This window comes from Chiloscyllium punctatum, chromosome 22 (genome assembly GCF_047496795.1).
Source record: "Chiloscyllium punctatum isolate Juve2018m chromosome 22, sChiPun1.3, whole genome shotgun sequence".
Classification (NCBI taxonomy): Eukaryota; Metazoa; Chordata; class Chondrichthyes; order Orectolobiformes; family Hemiscylliidae; genus Chiloscyllium; species Chiloscyllium punctatum.
In genome coordinates, this window is record NC_092760.1 from 41,022,208 (window position 1) to 41,042,104 (window position 19,897).

At 40.6% G+C, this 19,897-nt stretch overlaps 1 protein-coding gene across 3 annotated transcripts in view; it reads left to right on the top strand.

Moving 5' to 3' along the window:
* Positions 1-19,897, top strand: part of pgghg (protein-glucosylgalactosylhydroxylysine glucosidase) — a 47,980-nt gene that overhangs the window by 1,235 nt on the left and 26,848 nt on the right. For all 3 annotated transcript variants that reach the window (XM_072592114.1, XM_072592117.1, XM_072592116.1), the window contains exons 2-5: positions 2,640-2,906; positions 3,995-4,205; positions 11,347-11,782; positions 19,013-19,132. In XM_072592114.1, the coding sequence (XP_072448215.1) occupies positions 2,654-2,906; positions 3,995-4,205; positions 11,347-11,782; positions 19,013-19,132 (1,020 nt within the window). In that variant the 5' untranslated portion in view covers positions 2,640-2,653. The remainder of the gene's footprint in view (positions 1-2,639; positions 2,907-3,994; positions 4,206-11,346; positions 11,783-19,012; positions 19,133-19,897) is intronic.

Below are 19,897 nucleotides of genomic sequence, written 5' to 3' on the forward strand. Positions count from 1 at the left end.
AAAAGATGCAAACCAAAACGAGAATAACTCACTGGGAAAAAAACCTATTTCAACTAAGTGAGAATGGATCTAATCCAAATGATAACCATCTGATGAAGGAGCAGTGCTCTGAAAGCTAGTGCTTCCAAATAAACCTATTTGACTATAACCTGGTGTTGTGTGGTTTTTAACTCTAATCCAAACAAATAGGGATCAAAGACTGGCAGCCAAACTGTAACTGACAAACGGACTATTAGCAAAGACAAAGCTCTCTGGATGATGAAAAAGATAGGGATTAAACTGAAACAGAAAAGGTGCACTTGTGGCAGATTAGATGGATAATCTAAATGAGAACCAATCTGAAGAAACAAGTTTCAGAGGGGATTTAAAATAAGAGAAGCAAACACTAAGTCCAAGAATAGACATGTAACCAACATAAAAGCAAACCCAAAGTCTTCTATAGAAATATAAGTAAAAGAAGGAGCAGGGCTAATTAGAAATCAAAAAGGGGATTTATATGGAGGTGTAAGGCATGGCTGAAGTATTAAACAAATACTTGGCATCTGTGTTAACCAAAGAAGATGAGGTCATCCAGGTCCTGGTGAAAGGAAAGGTAGTTAAAACACTTTTTCAGACATTAAAATTGATGCGGAGGCTTTTTGTTTGTTGTTTTTTAAGTTGATAAGAAACGAAGTACATATGAGATGTATTCAGAGCCATTGAGGAAAGAAAGAGGAGAAGTTGCAGAGGCACTGATCATAATTTTCTAATCTGTCTTAGAGTCAGGGATGTTGCCAGTGAACTCAAGAATTGCATATTTACAACCCTATTCAAAAAAGGCTGTGAAGATATACCCAGCAACTAACTTAAGTTCCTCATCTCTGGAACATTCTTGTGGATCTTGTCTACACACTCTCTACCACCTTCTCATCCTTCCTGAAGTCCAGAACTGGACTCAATACTTCAGTTGAGGCCACACTAGTGTTTGATACTGGTTTGACATAACTTCCTTGCCTTTATTGATAAAGCCCAGGACTCCTCATGCTTTATTAAGTGTACTGTCAACGTGTCCTGCCAATAATTTATAAAATACACCTAGTCCCTTTCTTGCACCTCCTTTAGAATTGTATCTTTTGTTCTATGTTATTATCTCCGTGTTCTTCCTACAAAAATTAATCACCTTACACTTCTCTGCAATAAATTTAATCTGCCACATGTTCATGCCCTTTTGACACTACTTTTCTCATGAGTTTCAGTACTTAGAAATTTAAGTGATCCACATGTGGCCTAGGCACCAAGATCTAGCACATTAACATATAATGAGAAAGAGCTGGGATTCCAACACCAATACTACAAACTCCATTCTAAAAAATCATTCACCACTCAGCCTATTTATATCAATGTTGCTATTGTACCTTTTACTTCTAACTTTATTTACAAAACTGCTGAATGGTACTTTATCAGATGCGTTCTGGAATTCATATACACCACATCAACAACACTACCCTCAACAATCCTCTCTGTTACTTGAAAAACTCAAGCAAGTTAGTTAGTCTTGGTTTGACCTTAAGTCCATCCTGGCTTGCCTTCAAAAACCTGCATTTTCCTTATTGACCATTAATTTTGCCCCAAATGATCATTTTTTAAAAAACTTGTCCTCCACGAATTTAGATTGACTGGCTTATAGTTGCTGGTTTTATCTTCACAACCTTTTTTGAATAAGATTGTAAAATATTTGCAATTCTTGAACTTGCTGGCATCATCTCTGAGTCTAAGAAAAATTGGAACATTCTGGTCAGTGTCTCTGCAATTTCTCCTCTCACTTCCCTCAGTTAACTTGGGTGTAACTTACCCCGGCGTGGTTATTTAATAACAAAAAAAAATTGAAACATGCTCCTCGTCAATTTTAAACTCTTGAATGAAAAGTTTGGAGAAATTGGGACTGTTCTCCTTGGAGAAGAGGAAATTGACAGGAAATTAGATGAGAATTATTTAAAATCTTGAGGGATGTGGACAGAGTAGATGAGAAACTATTCCCAATACTGGAAGGATTGAGAACCAGAGGGCACAGTTTTAAGATAGGCAAAAGAAATAATGGCGACATGAGAAAAAACATTTTCACAGTGATTTTGTATTCAAAAAAGTGTCAATTCTTTAGTGCTATGTCTCACAGCAGATGTGTGATATCTCTTTTAAGGTATATGTTCAAGAATTCATCACTATATCATTGCATAATAGTACACAGTTTCAAGTCTCCATCTTACTGAGCTTTGACCTCTTGCAGCATGACATGCTAAGTGAAGCAAACTACAGTACATCCAAATTATTTGGCTTCAGTCCAGACATGCAAGTACCTATTATTGTAATGCACCTGTGATTGTAACCTACCTGTGTAAATACCCAGAGCTGTAATAGAAGTTCATTTAATTTTGCAGTACTATGTGACCCATGTCTTATCCTTGTGTTACGAGAACTAGCGTGAGTTTAAAAGCATGCTAATGGCAGATCATCAGTATGTCACACCACCTCATGTTAAATACCTGTTCAGTCCCTTCACTCTGTGCCTGCAAAAGTGCATATTATTATGGAGATTGGAGATGGGAGAATAAGAGGAAGAAGTTATTAGATTTAAATTTCAGAAATGTTTTCTTCTCATTTAGATGCCACATGCAATATGTCAGATTATGAAGATGACCCTGCAGTATTTTCCAGTGATACATTGCCTTCTGACCTTCGTTTTATGGCAACAGTTGCCAATGGATACCTTGGCACTAGAGTGTATGGTGATGTAATGCATATTAATGGCATATATAATGGTGCAAATGGTGACAGCTGTCGGGCAGATGTACCATCTACTGTTAACGCCAGACTGACCATACCTGCTGAGAGAACCTTTAAAGAAACCTACACCTTGAACACAAGGATAGGTAAAAAAAATCTATTTACTTATAATTTTTAAAATTTACAAATGCTTTTTCAAAGACTGTCTGTCTCATGCAGGTTTTATTTGCAGATAGCTAGCGCCTAACACTAATATCATTGCTTTTGTGTCAATGTTTCTACTTATCAAGTGTGAAATATATGTCCTGCAGAAACAGATACTTGCCATTTTGACTCCGAATACACCATCCAAGATTAGGTGCAAAGTAGTAAGATATAGAATAAAGTTTCTTTTGCAGATAAAACAATGTTTTAGCCCAGACTTGAGTGTGACAGTTTCAATTCTGAATTCTGCACCAGCTACTTTGTTTGAGGTTAACAAATTACAGTTAGATCTGTAACTTTTTTTTTCAAACAATAGATGGACAATTTAGGCCTTGGTCTAGATTAGAGTGGGGCTGGGAAAGCACAGCAGGTCAGGCAGCATCCAAGGAGCAGAAATAGGTTGTTCTGCCTTTCCCCCTGTCAGGAATATATCTTAAATGTAGCCAAATCATCTCCCTTTTAAAAACGTACTGTCCTGCTGCAGCACTGCATAAGACTGAGACACAATCATGCCAACATTTTCATCTTATGTCTACTGCAGGGATCACATGAGACTCAAGGCAAACTGAAGGAACAATGTCTCATCTTTGCCTGGGCACCATCGGGCCTTCAGAATTCAGCATTGAGTTTAACAATTTCAGAACGTGAATACTCTCTCCATTGTTCATTCCCTACCTGTGTACCCTTAGGTCTTGTCCTATATGATCTGTTCCCAGCACAGCCAACTGGTTTTCAAACAATTACACTTCTCATTAGCATCCCACTTACCTATAATCTCTGTCTGTCTGTCTGTCTCTTTCTCTCCACCCCCCTACTTCCCTTATCATTAACAATCTCTTCGTTTACCTATCCCTGTATTCTCTCTTTGTTTCTCTAGGCTGTTTTTTGTAAAAAAAAATACATGTTAACTGTTTCTCTGCCTACGTTTCTTACAGCTAAAATAACCTATATGGTGGTTGCCTTTCCAGGACGCAAGTTTCTAAAATTCCTCTCACTAGTTGCATAATGATTGCTGCTTTCCTTTCCCTAGGTGTGTTTAGCTATATCATAGAGACACAGAATTTCAGGATGATCCAGCAGATATTTGCCCATCGCACTCAGATTCATCTCATGGTTCTCATCATAACTTTGGAGCGATTAACCACTTCCAAGGAGCAGTGCACAGTCCAAATAAAATCGTCATTTGCTCCCCACAGCCAGAATATTGACTTTGTGAGTGGACCAGATTTCATGGGAGCAAAGTAAGGATCAGATCTCTAATTCTTGATGTCATATATTGGTGCTTAGTTTTTTTACGTTTAGTGTTTTATTAAGATAAAATTTCCTTTCTTCTTTCCTATTGGAGTTGTTGAGGTTTTGTTTTATGGCATTGTCAGTGTGCCAATGGAGACAGCTCAATCTCAGAGGGCTGTTGGAATGTAAGGACAGGGCTATATGCATGTTGTCATGGTCGTGTCTTCAATATCTTGCCTGATCATTCTTCTCCCTTGCATAACTCATTTGGACTTTCTTATGTTGCTTATTTTTTACTTTAACTATAATTGCTAACAATATTTTCTTGCTGTCTCTTTGGGTGAACTACTTCTTTAAACTGCCACCCTCTCTTTTCAAGCTTCATCCATTTTATAATATTGAAACCCTTATATTTTGTTTTCACTGAAGTATGACTTTGCTCTTTATATTTTTCTGGATGCATGCAGTTGAAAATCTTTGGACAGCTTCATAGCAAAAATTCAGGTGAAGCTGCCATTTAGTCTATCCGACACCACCCATGTAGAAATACTTTGTTCGTAACATCTAAAACAGCTAATGAATGATTCCACTGTCCTTACACGCATTGTTTTTTTCTGGCAATCCAATTTTGTATGTTGAATTGGTGATTGGGAGAAAATTTGTAAATACTGAAATTATGTTACAAACAGCATTATACATTGTTATATTTTAATCATTATAAATTGCTAGCTTCCAATTTTGGAAACTTGGCTCCTGAACATGCTAACTTTTCCTGAGGTACTTAAGCAAGCGTGTGTGTCACTAATATCGGCAAGCAGAAGATTCAAAATCAATCTTCACCCTTGTCAACATGTAAGAGCAATAATCTCCAGGACAGAAAACATTGGCTAATTTTTATTCACCCTCACTCCACCCCAGTATGTTGGGGATGGGAACCTTCCATTCATCCACCATCAGATTATTAGACAAGTTGTAGAAACCCCAGAAGAAATGTCATAAATGTAGCTTGATCTATTTGTAAAGGATAATGTTGCTTTTCTGCTGAAGTTACAGAATACCCACTTTGGAAATTCAGCCCCAATGTGTTGGCTGCCTGGGTTGACCATAGAAGCAGTCTGGTTTAGTTGTTTATCTCATAGAGTCATAAAGTCATAGAGATGTACAGCACAGAAACAGACCCTTCAGTCCAACCCGTCCATGCCAACCAGATATCCCAACCTGATCTAGTCCCACCTGCCAGCACCCGGCCCATATCCCTCCAAACCCTTCCTATTCATATACCCATCCAAATGCCTCTTAAATGTTGTAATTGTACCAGCCTCCACCACTTCCTCTGGCAGCTCATTCCATATTCGTAGCACCCTCTGAGTGAAAAAGTTGCCCCTTAGGTCACTTTTATATCTTTCCCCTCTCACTCTAAACCTATGCCCTCTAGTTCTGGATACCCCCACCCCAGGGAAAAGTCTTTGTCTATTTATCCTATCCATGCCCCTCATGATTTTATAAACCTCTATAAGGTCACCCCTCAGTCTCTGACATTCCAGGGAAAAAAGCCCTAGCTTATTCAACCTCTCCCTATAGCCAAATCCTCCAACCTTGTTGGAGGATAACAATATCCTTGTTAATCTTTTCTGAACCCTTTCAAGTTTCACAACATCTTTCCGATAGGAAGGAGACCAGAATTGCACACAATATTCCAACAGTGTCCTAACCTAAGTCCTGTACAGCCGCAACATGACCTCCCAACTCCTGTACTCGATACTCTGACCAAGAAAGGAAAGCATACCAAGTGCTTTCTTCACTATCTTATCTACCTGCACTCCAAGGTCTCTTCATTCAGCAACACTCCAAAGGACCTTACCATTAAGTGTATACATTCTGCTAAGATTTGCTTTCCCAAAATGCAGCACCTCACATTGATCTAAATTAAACTCCATCTGCCACTTCTCAGCCCATTGACCCATTTGATCACGATCCTGTTGTAATTTGAGGTAACCTTCTTCACTGTCCACTACACCTCCAATTTTGGTGTCATCAGCAAACTTACTCACTATAACTCTTATGCTCACATCCAAATCATTTATATAAATGATGATAGTAGTGGACCCAGCACTGATCCTTGTGGCACTCCATTGGTCACAGGCCTCCGGTCTGAAAAACAACCCTCCACCACCACCCTCTGTCTTCTACATTTGAGCCAGTTCTATATCCAAATAGTGAGTTCTCCCTGTATTCTGTGAGATCTAGCCTTGCTCACCAGTCTCCCATGGGGAACCTTGTCAAACGCCTTACTGAAGTCCATATAGATCACATCTATTGCTCTGCCCTCATCAATCCTTTTTGTTACTTCTTCAAAAAACTCAATCAAGTTTGTGAGACATAATTTCCCACGCTTAAAGCCATGTTGACTATCCGTAATCAGTCCTTGCCTTTCCAAATACATGTACATCCTGTCCCTCAGGATTACCTCCAACAACTTGCCCTCCACTGACGTCAGGCTCACTGGTCTATAGTTCCCTGGCTTGTCCTTACCATCCTTCTTAAACAGTGGCACCACGTTAGCCAACCGCCGGTCTTCTGGCACCTCACCTGTGACTATTGATGATACAAGTATCTCAGTAAGAGGCCCATCAATCATTTCTCTAGCTTCCCACAGAGTTCTCGGGTACACCTGATCAGGTCATAGGAATTTATCCACTTTTATGCATTTCCAGACATCCAGCGCTTCCTCCACTGTAATTGGACAATTTTCAAGATGTCACTATCTATTTCCCTACATTCTATAACTTCCATGTCCTTTTCCACAGTAAACACTGATGCAACATACTCGTTTAGTATCTCCCCCATCTCCTGCAGCTCCACACAAAGGCTGCCCTGCTGATCTTTGAGGGGCCCTATTCTCTCCCTAGTTACCCTTTTGTCCTTAATGTATTTGTAAAAACTCTTTGGATTCTCCTTAACTCTCTTTGCCAAAGCTATCTCATGTCCCCTTTTTGCCCTTCTGATTTCTTTCTTAAGTATACTTTTACTGCTTTTATACTGTAAGAATTCACTTGACCTATCCTGTTTATACCTGATATGCTTCCTTCTTTTTCATAACCAAACCCTTTTTAGTCATCCAGCATTCCCTACACTGAATGGTCTTTACTTTCACTCTAACAGGAATATACTTTCTCTGGACTCTCATTATCTCATTTCTGAAGGCTTCCCATTTTCCAGACATTCCTTTACCTGCGAACATCTGCCCCCAATCAGCTTTTGAAAGCTCTTGCCTAACACCATCAAAATTGGCCTTCCTCCAATTTAGAACTTCAACTTTTAGATCTGGTCTATCCTTTTCCATCACTATTTTAAAACTAATAGAATTATGGTCACTGGCCCCAAAATGCTCCCCCACTGACACCTCAGTCACATGCCCTGCCTTATTTCCCAAGAGTAGGTCAAGTTTTGCACCTTCTCTAGGAGGTACATTGACATACTGATTCAGAAAACTTTTTTGTACACACTTAACAAATTCTTCTCCATCTGAACCCTTAACACTATGGCAGTCCCAGTCTATGTTTGGAATGTTAAAATCCCCTACCATAACCACCCTATTATTCTTACAGATAACTGAGATCTCCTTACAAATTTGTTTCTCAATTTCCCTCTGACTCTTAGGGGGTTTATAATACAATCCCAATAATGTGATCATTCCTTTCTTATTTCTCAGTTCCACCCAAATAACTTCCTTGGATTCCACCCAAATAACTTCCCTGGATGTATTTCCAGGAATATCCTCCCTAAGTACAGCTGTAATTCTATCCTTTATCAAAATCGCTACACACCTTCCTCTCTTGCCTCCCTTTCTGTCCTTCCTGTAGCATTTGTATCCTGGAACATTAAGCTGCCAGTACTGTCTATCCCTGAGCCATGTTTCTGTAATTGCTCTGGTATCCCAGTCCCATGTTCCTAACCATGCCCTGAGTTCATCTGCCCTCCCTGTTATGGCTCTTGCATTGAAATAAATGCAGTTTAATTTATCAGTCCTACTTTGTTCTCTGCTTTGTCCCTGCCTGCCCTGACTATTTGACTTGCCCTTGTTCTCAACTGTACCAGTCCCAGATTGAATCCTTTCCTCACTATGTCCCTGGGTCCCAGTCCCCCACCTTACTAGTTTAAATCCTCCCGAGCAAATATCCCTGCGAGTATATTGACCCTCTTCATATTTAGGTGCAATCCGTCCTTCTTGTGCAGGTCACTTCTACCCCAAAACAGCTTCCAATGATCCAAAAATGTGAATCCTTCTCCCATACACCAGCTCCTCAGCCATGCATTCATCTGCTCTATCGTCCTATTCCTACGCTCACTAGCTTGCAACACCGGGAGTAATCCAGATATTTCTACTCTCGAGGACCTCCTTTTTAAATTCCTGCCTAATTGTCTGTAACCCCCTTCAGAATCTCAACCTTTTCCCTTCCTATGTCATTGGTTCCAATGTGCACAATGACATCCTGCTGGTCCCTCTCCCCCTTGAGAACATTCTGCACCCTCTCTGAGACATCCTTGATCCTGGCACCAGGGAAGCAACACACCATTCTGATTTTTCGCTGCTATCCGCAGAAATGTCTGTCTGTGCCTTGGATTAGAGAGTCCTCTAACACAATCGATTGCTTGGAACCTGACGTACATAAGAGCCAGTCTCAATATCAGAAACTTAGCTGTTCACGCTACGTACCCCTGGGTGTCCATCACCCCTACATTTTCCAAAACAGCATACTTGTTTGAAATTGAGATAGCCACAGAAGACTCCTGCACTACTTGCCTACCTCTCTTACCTTTCCTGGAGTTAACCCATCTATGTGACCGTATCTGAGACTTTTCCCCCTTCCTATAACTGCTGTCCATCACATCCCCTTGCTCTTGTAAATTCCTCATTGCCTCTAACTGCCTCTCCAACTGATATATTTGATCTGATAGGATTCATAACCAATGGCATTTATTGCAGATATAATCCTCAGTAACCCATAAACTCTCCCTAAACTCCCACACCTGACAAGAAGAGCATATCACTCTACTAAGGGCCATTTTTGCTTCTTTCAATCTACAGACCCAGAAAATAGGACTGTCTTATTCCTCTACAAAACACTGCTCCAAGTTAAATTTATACTTATGGTTTATATCTTAAGTTTAATCAAGAGACATAGCTCAATAAAACATATAATCAAGAAAGAACCCACTCTGCTCACTACTGCAGACTTATTTTAAGGCCACGCTTAAAATCCACTTATCTGCTTCTGTGCTGTGACCTTTCCCAAACAGGTTCCTCCAAGATCAGTTGTGAATTTCACTGTTTTTTAATTTTCCCACACGCACTCCGATGTCCAGCAATACATGAATTCAACAACAAAGGCAGTAACTGCGAACTCTTGTCAGTTAGCAATTTGGGTTTCTTTCTCTCTCTCTTTCCTGCACTGACCTCATCATGTGCTTCCTTCGTCTGTTCTTCTCCCTTTTAAAACTGCTGTTGTTCTGACTTTTTTTTCTGCAAAGCTCCAAAACAATGCAACAGCACATAAAACATTAATTGATGTTCCTGGAATTCAAGGAAATCACCTCCAACACCTAAAACAGCTCAACAAAGAAGGAGCATGTTACAGCCAGAAATTTTTCCCGTCCTCCATCTTGGATTACCCAGAATCAGTATTCCGGAAAACATTATCTACCCTCCAATCATTCCTCTACTGAGTGTTGTTCACCTAAAAGTAATAGTTCACAATCTTTATTTATAGTTATCAATCTACCAGCTCTCTGAGCACCCAAAATAATGTGAATGTTTAATATTTTAACCTTTTAATGTTTGAGAATTATGCAAAATGCACAAATTATAATACAGATAAGCAATGCCGATAAGATATTGCAAATGTGAAAGATGAGATTGTTATGTTTGGAATGTCAATTTATTTTTTGACAATGAATAAGAAAGAGAATTTATTGTCTCATATAATGCCAAACTTGTATGCACTTCATAGCTGGGTGAATAAAACTTTTGTTCTGACTCCCCAATCCACTGTGCTCAAGTTACATGCCCTTTAAATGGTTTTCAGCCATAGCTTTACAAATTATTATCAATGGTCTGGCTATAAAGATACGCAAATTGTACTGTTGTGCAACCTATTGACAGAAATGGCTTTGCACTCAATCGTAACCTTTCATCCTTGTGAGCTCATTCATTGGGTCAGTGAGAGAATGCACTGATGTCTCTGTGGGTTGCAGCTGGGAGGTTGTGTCCAAGTCATGGCTAAACTCAGCAGAGGATAAGTCTAGTGCTGGGAAATGCTGGTAGCTTCTGCGAATGGCCTCTTATTGGGGCCTTCATTGGCTACTCAGCTCAATGAGGCAGGCCAAGCATGTTTTGTATTTGCTGCCTGCTACCTCTGAAACTGTCGAAGATATATACAGGATCAGAGAGCCATCCTGCATTGTAACTATCTGAATTTCTTTATCTGCAAAACTGATACTGTCTTCTGAGTAAAATTCCACCCAAAATGTATGAATCCTTGCATACTGTTTATTCTAAACTGAGTTTTAAATCCCTAGCCTTGAATCATCACCATCTCCAGATGTGGTGACCTCAACCTCATTGGTACATTATGCCAGATGACCCTTCTAGAAGAGGGCGAGTCCTCTGTGGAATCTTTCAACCCACGCTCAGAAGCTCAATAAACTCTTTGAGGGATGTCTAGTGACAGAATATTGCAGAGACCTACATCCCATGATAAATCTTCCAACCTGTCCCCAAGCCAAGCATGTGTTTGTATTTAGAAAATACGACATGTAGCGCAAGAATTCACTGGGAAATATTAGACATTTTTCCCTGCATACATAAAATGCAAAGTGAATAAATTAAAAATTATGTTAAAATGCTTAAATATTTGCATTCAACCTCAAATTCAGATTCAGACTATTTCTCTGTATAGCCTCTGCATAAATGTTTCGTGTCCTAGAGATACCCATGTCATAATTGGTAGCCAATGTCTCAAAATAACAAATTTAAATTTTCCCCCATCTGTTGTTTGAATTATATTTCTCAATATTCATTGGCTGAATATAGTTAAGATCTTTCTTTTGATGCTTCCTTAGGAAAGCTTTTCTTTCTTTGTAATTCAGGTACATCTATGGACAGACTCTTACCCCAGAGGTCAAAGGGGCTGCAAGACAAAATGTTCACATGATCTCAGTGCCACTTCCAGAGTCTCTGACTCTGTTGCCAGAGGAGCAGAGAAATTCCTGGGTATTCCTGACCGCGGTGGCCGGCACAGCAGAGCAAGTGAAGGCTTGTTTTGTGGAAGGACAAAGCCTGATCCAATTCGATCAGCTGTACTCTTCGCATGTGGCTGCATGGGCTGCAATATGGAAGCAGAGCTGTATTAGTGCAAAAGGCTGCAGAAAGTTAAACCAGGCTATGTACGGGTGTCTATATTACCTGCTCAGTGCTCTTCCCCCTCTGAAATCTACTGACTTCCACTATATAGGATTAAGTCCTGGAGGTCTTTCCAATGGGGGTAAAGGAGAAATTTATCATGGACACGTTTTCTGGGATCAGGTAGGAGGTATTAGATATGAAGACTCTGATCATATGGCTGAACTTTGTACACTTTGAGGAAATTTGATGAAACTGTTATGGATGTATGTTCTGCTTGCTTAGTTTGTTGAATGGAATCTGATCCCAGTTGATTTTCAGGGGGTCAGAGCAACTTAAAAATTATTGGCGCCTACTGGTGGGTAGGATATAAAGTGATGGTGGTAGTCCTCAATACTTGCAGAGTATATGTGGAACTTCAAGGCTGAATGCAAGTTGAAAAAACAAACATCAATTTTAAATGACTCCCTATATTTTAAAAGATTCTGTCAGTAACATAGCATCCCAAGAGCCCAGTATTTCTTGAGTTCAGTTGACAGGGAATATGAGACAACACTATGTTGCTGGAGCTAATGACAGTGAGATAAAAATACCAGATCCCAAGGTGCTGTTTGAACAATATCAGGGGAATTCAGCCTGTTGTGCAGGCCAGTAATTATCTCTTGATATCACCGAAACAGACAAACTAGTCATTTTATCTCATTGCTGTTTGTGGAATTCATTGTGTACAATTGTTTGCTGCATTTGCCTTTAAAATTATAGTGATGACACTTGAAAAATACTATACAAATGCAATTTCCTTCTTTTATTAGTGTACAACATTTAAAAGGCATCTGGATGGGTATGTGAATAGGAAGGGTTTAGAGAGATATGGAGCAAATGCTGGCAAATGGGACTAAATCAGTTTAGGATATCTGGTCAAGACAGATGAGTTGGATTGAATGGTCTGTTTCCATGTTGTAAACTCTTTCTCTATTGATGTGAATGTAATGATTGTGATTTGGCCTTTTGAGGCCTTGTAAATCAGAGAAAGTTTTTTAAAAATAAGAATGAATCTCATTGAATAAACCACTATTTTGATTACCATAATCATAACCATCTGTGAAAAATAATGGTGTCTGTAGCAAATCAGACGTGGAACCTTATGACTCAGACTTGGCCTTTTTTGAGTCCATTTTACTGCTGCCTGTTGTTTATGCCCATTGTGTGGTTATCCAATTTTGTTTTTTAAAAATGTAATTTGTAAAACCTTAGTAAGATGAAACTATATGATCTTATACTACAACGGATACAAACAAAAACAGAAATTGTTGGGAAAATGCAGCAGGTCTGGTCGCATCTGTGGAGAGAAAGCAGAGTTAACGTTTCTGAAGAAAGGTCACTGGACCGAAACGTTAACTCTGTTTTCTCTCCACCAATGCTGCCAGACCTGCTGGGGTTTCTAGCAATTTCTGTTTTTGTTTCTGATTTCCAGCATCCACTGTTCTTTGGTTTATTTTCACAAGTGTATGGACCCCTGCTGAGCACTCTGCATCAAAGACCTTACAACCTAATACATTTGAACTATGTATTAATTTTGCAAAAATAAGCTTCTATCTGTCTTTGAGGATATGGCTTTAAAGTCTAAATTATTGGAAATTTACTTGCCTATCTTTTATTTTTAAACTTGTGTGCATGCATTTTGCTTGATAATACAACTTTAACATGTGACTCTGTCGGTAGAATTGCTGACGAGTGCTACCGTGACGAATATGACATTGCTTTTGCTACATGGAGTAATTTTAGTCAGAAACAGCTTGCATTCATTAAACATTACAATGTACTTCAAGTTGCACTTCATGGACATATATTGACTGCCCCACCCTATTGTAGTTATATCAACAAATAGACAAAATGGTTAAAAGGACACATAAGACCATAAGACATAGGAGTGGAAGTAAGGCCATTCGGCCCATCGAGTCCACTCCGCCATTCAATCATGGCTGATGCGCATTTCAGCTCCACTTGCCAGCGTTCTCCCCGTAGCCCTTAATTCCTCTAGACAACAAGAACCTATCAATCTCGGCCTTGAAGACATTTAGCGTCCCGGCTTCCACTGCACTCCGTGGCAATGAATTCCACAGGCCCACCACTCTCTGGCTGAAGAAATGTCTCCGCATTTCCGTTCTGAAATGACCCCCTCTAATTCTAAGGCTGTGTCCACGGGTCCTAGTCTCCTCGCCTAACAGAAACAATTTTCTAGCATCCACCTTTTCAAAGCCATGTATTATTTTGTACGTCTCTATTAGATCTCCCCTTAATCTTCTAAACTCCAACGAATACAATCCCAGTATCCTCAGCCGTTCCTCATATGCTAGACCTGTCATTCCAGGGATCATCCGTGTGAATCTCCGCTGGACACGTTCCAGTGCCAGTATGTCCTTCCTGAGGTGTGGGGACCAAAACTGGACACAGTACTCCAAATGGGGCCTAACCAGAGCTTTATAAAGTCTTAGTAGTACATCTCTGCTTTTATATTCCAACCCTCTTGAGATAAGAGACAACATTGCATTCGCTTTCTTAATCACAGACTCAACCTGCATGTTTACCTTTAGAGAATCCTCGACTAGCACTCCCAGATCCCTTTGTGCTTTGGCTTTATTAAGTTTCTCACCATTTAGAAAGTAGTCCATGCTTTTATTCTTTTTGCCAAAGTGCAAGACCTCGCACTTGCTCACGTTAAATTCCATCAGCCATTTCCTGGACCGCTCTCCCAACCTGTCTAGATCCTTCTGTAGCCTCCCCACTTCCTCAGTACTACCTGCCTGTCCACCTAACTTCGTATCATCGGCAAACTTCGCTAGAATGCCCCCGGTTCCCTCATCCAAATCATTAATATATAATGCGAAAGCTGTGGCCCCAGCACCGAACCCTGCGGGACACCGCTCGTCACCGGCTGCCATTCTGAAAAAGAACCTTTTATCCCAACTCTCTGCCTTCTGTTAGATAGCCAATCCTCAATCCATCCCAGCAGCTCACCTCGAACACCATGGGCTCTCACCTTGCTCAGCAGCCTCCCGTGTGGCACCTTATCAAAGGCCTTTTGAAAGTCCAGATAGACCACATCCACTGGGTTCCCCTGGTCTAACCTACTTGTTACCTCTTCAAAAAATTCCAACAGGTTTGTCAGGCATGACCTCCCTTTACTAAATCCATGTTGACTTGTTCTAATCAGACTCTGCTCTTCCAAGAATTTAGAAACCTCATCCTTAATGATGGATTCTAGAATTTTATCAACAACCGAGGTTAAGCTGATTGGCCTATAATTTTCCATCTTTTGCCTTGATCCTTTCTTGAACAAGGGGGTTACTACAGCCATCTTCCAATCATCCGGGACCTTTCCTGACTCCAGTGACTCTTGAAAGATCTCAACCAATGCCTCTGCTATTTCCTCAGCAACCTCTCTCAGAACTCTAGGGTGTATCCCATCGGGGCCAGGAGATTTATCAATTTTAAGACTTTTTAACTTTTCTAGCACTATCTCTTTCGTAATGGCAACCATACTCAACTCAGCCCCGTGACACCCTTTAATTTTTGGGATATTACTCATGTCTTCCACTGTGAAAACTGACGCAAAGTACTTGTTAAGTTCTCCTGCTATTTCCTTATCTCCCATCACTAGGCTCCCTGCATCAGTTTGAAGTGGCCCAATGTCTACTTTTGCCTGTCGTTTGTTTCTTATGTACTGAAAGAAACTTTTACTATTATTTCTAATATTACTGGCTAGCCTACCTTCATATTTGATCCTCTCATTTCTTATTACACTCTTTGTTATCCTCTGTTTGCTTTTGTATCCTTCCCAATCTTCTGATTTCCCACTGTTCTTAGCCACTTTATAGGATCTCTCTTTTTCTTTAATACATTTCCTGACTTCCTTTGTCAGCCAAGGTTGTCTAATCCCTCCCCGGTTAATCTTTCTTTTCTTGGGAATGAACCTCTGTACAGTGTCCTCAATTATACCCACAAACTCCTGCCATTTTTGCTCTAGTGTCTTCCCGGTTAGCCTCTGCTTCCAGTCTATTTTAGTCAGTTCCTCTCTCATGCCCTCATAATTACCTTTATTCAACTGTAACACCATTACATCAGATTTTGCCTTCTCCCTTTCAAACTCCAGACTGAACTCTACCATATTATGGTCGCTACTTCCTAAGGGTTCCCTTACTTTAAGATCTTTTATAGAGTCTGGTTCATTGCAAAGCACTAGGTCCAGAATAGCCTGCTCTCTTGTGGGCTCCATGACAAGCTGTTCCAAAAAGCCATCCTGTAAGCATTCCATGAATTCCCTTTCTTTAGATCCACTAGCAACATTATTTACCCAGTCCACCTGCATATTGAAGTCACCCATGATCAATGTAACCTTGCCTTTCTGACATGCCTTCTCTATTTCCTGGTACATGTTGCATCCCTGGTCCTGACCACTGTTAGGAGGTCTGTACACAACTCCAATTATGGTTTTTTTGCCTTTGTGGTTCCTCAATTCCACCCACACAGACTCCACATCATCCGACGCTATGTCATTCAATACCATAGATTTAATTTTGTTCTTAACTAACAAGGCAACCCCACCCCCTCTGCCCACCTCTCTGTCTTTTCGATAAGTTGAAAAACCATGGAGGTTTAACTGCCAGTCCTGACCCCCCTGTAACCAAGTCTCTGTGATGCCTACTACATCATAATCATTCACTGTTATCTGTGCCATTAATTCATCGGCTTTGTTATGAATGCTACGAGCATTCAGGTAAAGTGCCTTAATGCTAACTTCCTTATTAGAGATGTTGTAAGTCATATGTCCTCAGTTATCCTTGCTTTTTTCTGCAATCTCAGTCTGCCTCAATTTTAAATCCGCCTGGAAACATGCTATCCTGCTGCTTATCTTTCCATTTACCTCCATACTCCCTGTCGCTTTCACTTTCCCTTCCCCCCAACTCAGAAGTTTAAAGTCCTACTGACCACCCTATTTATCCTCTTCGCTAGAACATTGGTACCTGATCGGTTCAGGTGGAGACCGTCCCAACGGTACAGATCCCCCCTGTTCCAAAACTGATGCTAATGCCCCATGAAGTGGAATCCCTCTTTCCCACACCAATCCCTTAGCCACGTGTTTACTTGCCTAATTTTCTTGTCCCTATGCCAATTGGCACGTGGCTCGGGCAGTAATCCGGAGATTATGACCCTTGAGGACCTGTGCTTCAATTTCCTGCCTAGTGCTTCGTAATGCCCAAACAGGTCCTCCACCCTAGTCTTGCCTATGTTGTTGGTACCAACGTGGACCACAACAACTGGATCCTCCCCCTCCCGCTCCAATATCCTTTCAAGCCGGTCAGAGATGTCTCGCACCCTGGCACCGGGCAGGCAACACACCATGCGAGACTCCCGATCCGGCTTGCAAAGGATACTATCTGTCCCCCTAATTATAGAATCCCCTATAACCACTACCTGTCTATTAGCTCCCCCCTCTTGAATGGCCTTCTGCACCATGGTGCCTTGGTCAGTTGGCTCATCCTGTCCAGAGCCCTTTTCCTCATCCGAACAGGGAGCAAGAATCTCGTACCTGTTGGACAAGGTCAAGGGCTGAGGCTCCTCCACTCCTGAACTCTGGTTCCCCCTACCTGCCTCACTTACAGTCACACTCTTTTGTGCCTGATCACTAGCTGAGTGGGAATTAATTAATCTCCCAGGTGTGACTGCCTCCTGAAACAAAGCGTCCAGGTAACTCTCCCCCTCCCGGATATGCCGCAGTGTTTGAAGCTCAGATTCCAGATCATCAACTCTGATCCGGAGTTCTTCCAGCAACCAACACTTGCTGCAGATGTGGTCACTGCCGTTCACAATGGGATCAGCCAGCTCCCACATCATACAGCAACAGCACATCACCTGCCCAGCCATCTCTGCTTAGTTAGTTAATTACTTACTTTGTACAAGTATGAGTTAGAATACCTTCTGATACCTCTCTGCTATAGTTTTTTTTAGCCTAAGTAAGGACTTGATGTATACACACAAAAAAAAACACGAAGTAATTTTTTAACTAGTCCCCAGTAAAGAAATAAAAATTCTTTCCGGACTTATATACTCACTTTTCCTTCCCGGCTTGCCCCTCTGCTCGCCGTCACTTCCTCTGCAGCTCCCGCTCTTTCTGTGGAGAGAGAGGGAAAAAACACCGCTGCCCGCTACAGGTAAGCAATTTTAAAACAAACTGTATTACCTTTGCTGTAGTCTCCCGGGTTCTCTTTTACTTCGACGCTGCTCCCGCAAGTGCCATTCAAATATTGAGATCACATGACTGATAAAAATGTTTATTGTTCACTTTTTTTATTCAATTGTGAGGCAATGACTATCACCATTAAGATAGAAATCAACCATCTCCCCATGACATTCAAAAGCATGACATCAATAACAAGATCATCCATATAAACTCTGTCGATCATAGTAAGAACTTGCCCCTTGGTTCTCCAAAGTTGTCTTCTGTAAGACACAAATTAGGATTGTGAAAGAATAGCCCCCCACTTGTGATTGGCATCATCCAGAATCAAGTAATCCACTTGATCAGTACCCTATCAACCACCTTAAACCTTCATTCATTCCTTTCACCCCAAGTTCAGTAGATACTTTTTGGTTTGCGTACTATTTACAAGATGCATTGAAGCAGCTCACTAAAATCTCTTCTAACAGCACCTTCCAAAACCATATACTCTACTATTTGAAGGATAAGGGTAGTAGGTATGTGAGAACACCACCATTTGTAATACCTCCTCCAAGGCACAAACCACCTGAATTGTATTCTAGTTCCTTCACACAGTTATTGTGTCAAAATCCTGGAATATCCTTCTGAACAGCATTGTGGATACAAGTTGTGGACACCGGACTGCTTCCAGCAGTTCAGGAAGGCTAGCTGTTCACCAACACCTACTCGAAGGAAATTGGGAATGGATAATAAATGGTGGCCTTACATTGATGCTCACATCACATGAATGAGTTTATTACAAAATATAATCAACAAGGTTGCACCTAGATTCTGAATTCGCCATGCACGCAGTGGCCAATGTGTTGGATAACACTGATGTCACTTTTTTTTCCAAAGTCCTTTCTGTAAAGCAAAAAGAAATCTGAAGTCCAGAGCAAAGCACTTGGGGTGAGATCAGTTAATGTGAACATGAATTAGAGATCAAACCTCAGCCTCATACCATATTGATGGTACTTTAAACCACAATTGTTGGAGAGCTCAGTTACTATTTTTGTTATAAAATGCCCATCCCAATTTCAGATCCATGTCAGGATGTCATCATCAGCTTCCCCTCTTTAATTAACTTAATAGTTCTGCGATCTAGTTATTAGCTGCCAGGATCCTTTAAAGATATTTGGCTTTGTTTGTTTTAGGAAATCTGGATGTTTCCAAATGTACTAGTATTTTATCCAGAGCTGGCACGCATCCTCCTGAAGAACCGCATTCAAACGCTTCCTGCTGCAAAAATCATTGCTGGACAACAAGGATATCGGGTAAGCAAGTGGCAACAGAACAGTAAATTTCTTTTCACATTGTGGGCTCAGTGTCCCATACCTGCCTTTATTTATTTTGTGGGGCTTTTTTTCTTGTCCTGATATTGAAGAGGTTCCATGAATTCTTGCCATGCTTTTATTCTCAAAGGAGAATAATGATGCTTTTCCTGACACTGAACTGAGCAGCTGGCAGTTACCCAGGTGTGCACATTCCACTTCTTATGCAGAGGAAGGTCAGACATGTTTCTTTACAAATGTGTTTTGCTCCACTCTGTTTCCTATTGTTCATTTAAACCTGAATGATACAAGGCATCTGATCACAAATAAATAACTGCCAAAATGATAGTGCTTTTCCCTATTTTCAGAGAAAAATTATCCAGCCAGAAATGAATGACGACTACTGTAGTTCTGTTTGACTAAGTAAACATCAGAGAATTATTTCACTTTGGTGTGAAAAGGTTTGGTATGATGTTATAATTGAAACCAATATTTTACTTTCTGGACTGTTATGTGCCTGCAGTGGTATATAGAACAATATTCCTTCTGATCTGTCCATAAAAAAAACTTCTATTAGATCAGTGTACATTTATTATGTTAGCTGATATTCCCTGATGGGTAGATATTAAATTGTCCAGAAAAATTGTCAGTAACTCAGGGTTCAGACCACACTAATGTGTGAAAAGGTTTTCATGTAAGCCAAAGTTATGTAATATGGTAGGCACCCAAAATGAAATGATTAGTGTGTAAAAGAGTAAATAAAGTTGA